We start from the raw sequence: 3,072 nt of genomic DNA on the forward strand, positions 1-3,072 counted from the left end.
TTTGTGGCCTCAGCATAATTATCTACGTGGCTAGGTCAACGGAGAGAGACTAGCCAACAGTGGGGTCAAGGTCCAGAAAGAACCAGCAGATAAAGAACTTTTGGCTGCTGAACTGATCCTGAGACACTCCACATACGGCAATGAAGTTACCACAACACAGAAAATTTTGTTTGCTTCTTCCTGACCTACACATCCGTTAAGGAGTGACAGGGAATCTGGTCACCAGCTTTCATGGGAAAATAACAGTTAGGAAATTAGCTCCTCAAAGTAACTTTGAAAGCCTCAACTAAGCTGTCCGAGATGATTTCTTTCTGAGAACTGTTAGTGTGGAAAAAGTTTAGGGATTGCAAACCCTGGGACTTCTCACTTACAACTGGAGCTGGGATTTCAATGTTTGTAAAATGAATTTAAATGAATAAAAACAGTATACAGAGTATTAATTAACAGATCATTTAGAAAATTGTAGTAAGTGTTTCTCAACAGTGTGCATTAATTGCAATAATTATAGCCGTCCTGATAGTAAAAAAGAGAACATTTATGTAATTTTCTGACTAATTTCCCCCTTGCACATGCAATTAAAAATCACTTAAAGGCTACTATAATAATAACAAATATCTAACCAACAAATGTCAAAGGCTGTAATCTTATCACATTAGTTTTGGAAACCCTTTACATAACTTGCATAATTTAAGTATTTACAAAATATAAACTTTCTTGTCTTATCAAAAATAGGTCTTTGCACATTTAAACAACAGAAATCCTTTCACATGATGCTTTTTAAACCAGGCACTAAATTATTGCATAAAAATAAACAACATTTCACAGATGTAAGATGAAGTTGAGACAACATATGGAGGGGGAGGAAATGTTATCAATGACAGTTTAGGTATTTTAGTGGTGTGAGTCAATCCATGAACTACATTGTGCATTGAACTTAGTTAGGATGCAGCCTAATGAAAAGCTCTAGCAAATGGTTCTGTAAGAGAAAGTAATGTTTAAAAAATATTTTGCTTTATGGCAGATTCCTTTGGGCTGAATCTCACATGGTTAATTGTGAAGATGACGGCAAACCACCAGTTATTGCATATAGTCCAACAGTGGATGACGACTGACTGACTCGCAAATTGTGTGTTCAAATACCGAGGAAATACCTGCAAAGGATTTTATTTCCTTCAAATACCAAACTGCGTTTCTGGCCCTCCTCAGACCTGTCCTCTGTGTATTTGAAAGACAACCTATGAAAAATCCCAAGGCACACCATTCATGTTCCTCGAGCTGTGCTCCAGCCCCTCTACTCTGGACACAGCTTGCTCCATACCAGTGGACCCTCCACCTCCACCCAGGCAGTGCCTGGCTCTTGGCAGTCACGCATGTTTCTCAGTACCACATGCTTTGTGCATATTATGCAGAAGATAGCTTTTATAACAGTTGCAAAGCAAAGGCTTTATGGTCAACAGCAGAACATTTCCCCTATCTTTGCCTTTTTTCTCTAAAGCCTGCAGAAATCAACCATCTAGTGGGTCCATCTAGCCCCAGTTTTAAAAATACAGACATAAGGATTATATCTAATGTCAATATCTTACAACACGTGTATCTTACACACCCTCCTAACTTTTCAGTCTCTGGCTAACAAGATCTTGACTTTTCTCCACTGTACCTGCCAAGCACATGGATCTTCAGAACGCTGTGGCTGTTAAAGACTTGGAAACTTCAGTGTCTGTCCCTGCTTATGGAGTTACATCTTCAAATGTGTCATTGGGAATTCTTTTTTCTTGTTTTAGCTGTACCTGTGTGCAGGCTGCTGTTCACCTCGTTGTTCTTCATACACCAAATGCTTAGACTTCCCGTTATTTGGCAATACCCATTCCCCGTGAGGCTGATCCCCCTGCACGGCAAGAGTAATGTCTGCCCGTGCAGCAGTTGTGTGTACCAAACAGTGCAGGATGGTTGGCCGTGTTCTCTGCACTTATTTGCAGGTGTGTACATCGGTCATGGTCTCGCACCTCCGGCAGCGCACGTAGCAGCACCACACAAACTTGCACTCACACCTCTCCACGTGCCTGACGACATGGGTGTTGTACCCGCGCCCACAGCAGAGGAGGTTGCAGCCATCAGGTCCCTCTGAAGTGCGGTTACATTCCCTCCCCTGAGTCCCAGGGATCCCCAGTTTTTGGTCTTCGACACAATAGTTGGGTGATTTGTTCACATACAGCAGGTCTTCTTTCCCAATCGGTATTTTTCGCTGGCTTTTCTCTTTCCTGCGTAGCTTTTTTTTCAGTCTGTCTGATATTTGTATGCTGTTTTCATACTTATCCTTTAAAAAACGGCCAATCTTTTCAAATGAGGACATTGTTTTCCAACAAGTTTTCACAGCACAGGACCCAGAAACACCATGACAACGGCAATCCACTGACATCAGCTTTGCTACAGCCTGAAAGCAAAGGGAGAATGACATTTGGATGTAGTTCTTAATTCATTAGAAATACTGCCTGACATCAGTAACACAGAGGTCTCAGAGTATTTAATATGACAGCTGCCATTGCCATTTCGGTGATGGAGAAGCCAGAGCACAGGAGGATACGTGTTAGAAATCAGGTTTCCAACTCCAACATCCCACTATGAGAAGCCTGATCTTCAGAGGTGATCTACATTTGCACTCTGCAATGGCAGTAATGTAGCAATATCAAATCATAGTAAGAAAAGCTTGTATTTCTGGCTGGCTTTTCATTCTGGAGGATCCTAAATACCTGAAGTGAAACGTCCTGTGCCACTCCTCCCACTGCTGGAATGCAAACAGCTCTTGTGGGAAATAGCAAGAGGGGAAGCAGAGATAGGGCAGGTACCAGCATTGTTCCTATGTTGGAAAATATTTACTGGGCAGGTCTATGCCATCTTTTGGGGGTGCCTGGCAGCTACCATCAAGATCACTAAACATTCACAACACATTATGCAACTAAGGCCAGGGGAATGGCTTGCGTTTGCACAAGTGTGTCTGTGTGATCAGTGTGGCTCAGCATCCAAAGCAGCACAGTGTACAGGCTGGAGGCTCGCAGGGCAGACCTGTGTTGGAAG

The 3,072-nt window shown here is 42.4% G+C and overlaps 1 protein-coding gene across 1 annotated transcript in view; it reads right to left on the minus strand.

Annotated features, from left to right (window-relative positions):
• Window positions 1-1,966: 1,966 nt before the first annotated feature.
• The window catches only part of WNT16 (wingless-type MMTV integration site family, member 16), an 8,611-nt gene continuing 7,505 nt past the window's right edge, over window positions 1,967-3,072 (minus strand). The window contains exon 2 of the mRNA XM_010022711.1: window positions 1,967-2,431. Coding sequence (XP_010021013.1) covers window positions 1,967-2,431 — 465 coding nt within the window. The remainder of the gene's footprint in view (window positions 2,432-3,072) is intronic.

This window comes from Nestor notabilis, unplaced genomic scaffold (genome assembly GCF_000696875.1).
Source record: "Nestor notabilis isolate BGI_N333 unplaced genomic scaffold, ASM69687v1 scaffold34730, whole genome shotgun sequence".
NCBI lineage: Eukaryota > Metazoa > Chordata > Aves > Psittaciformes > Psittacidae > Nestor > Nestor notabilis.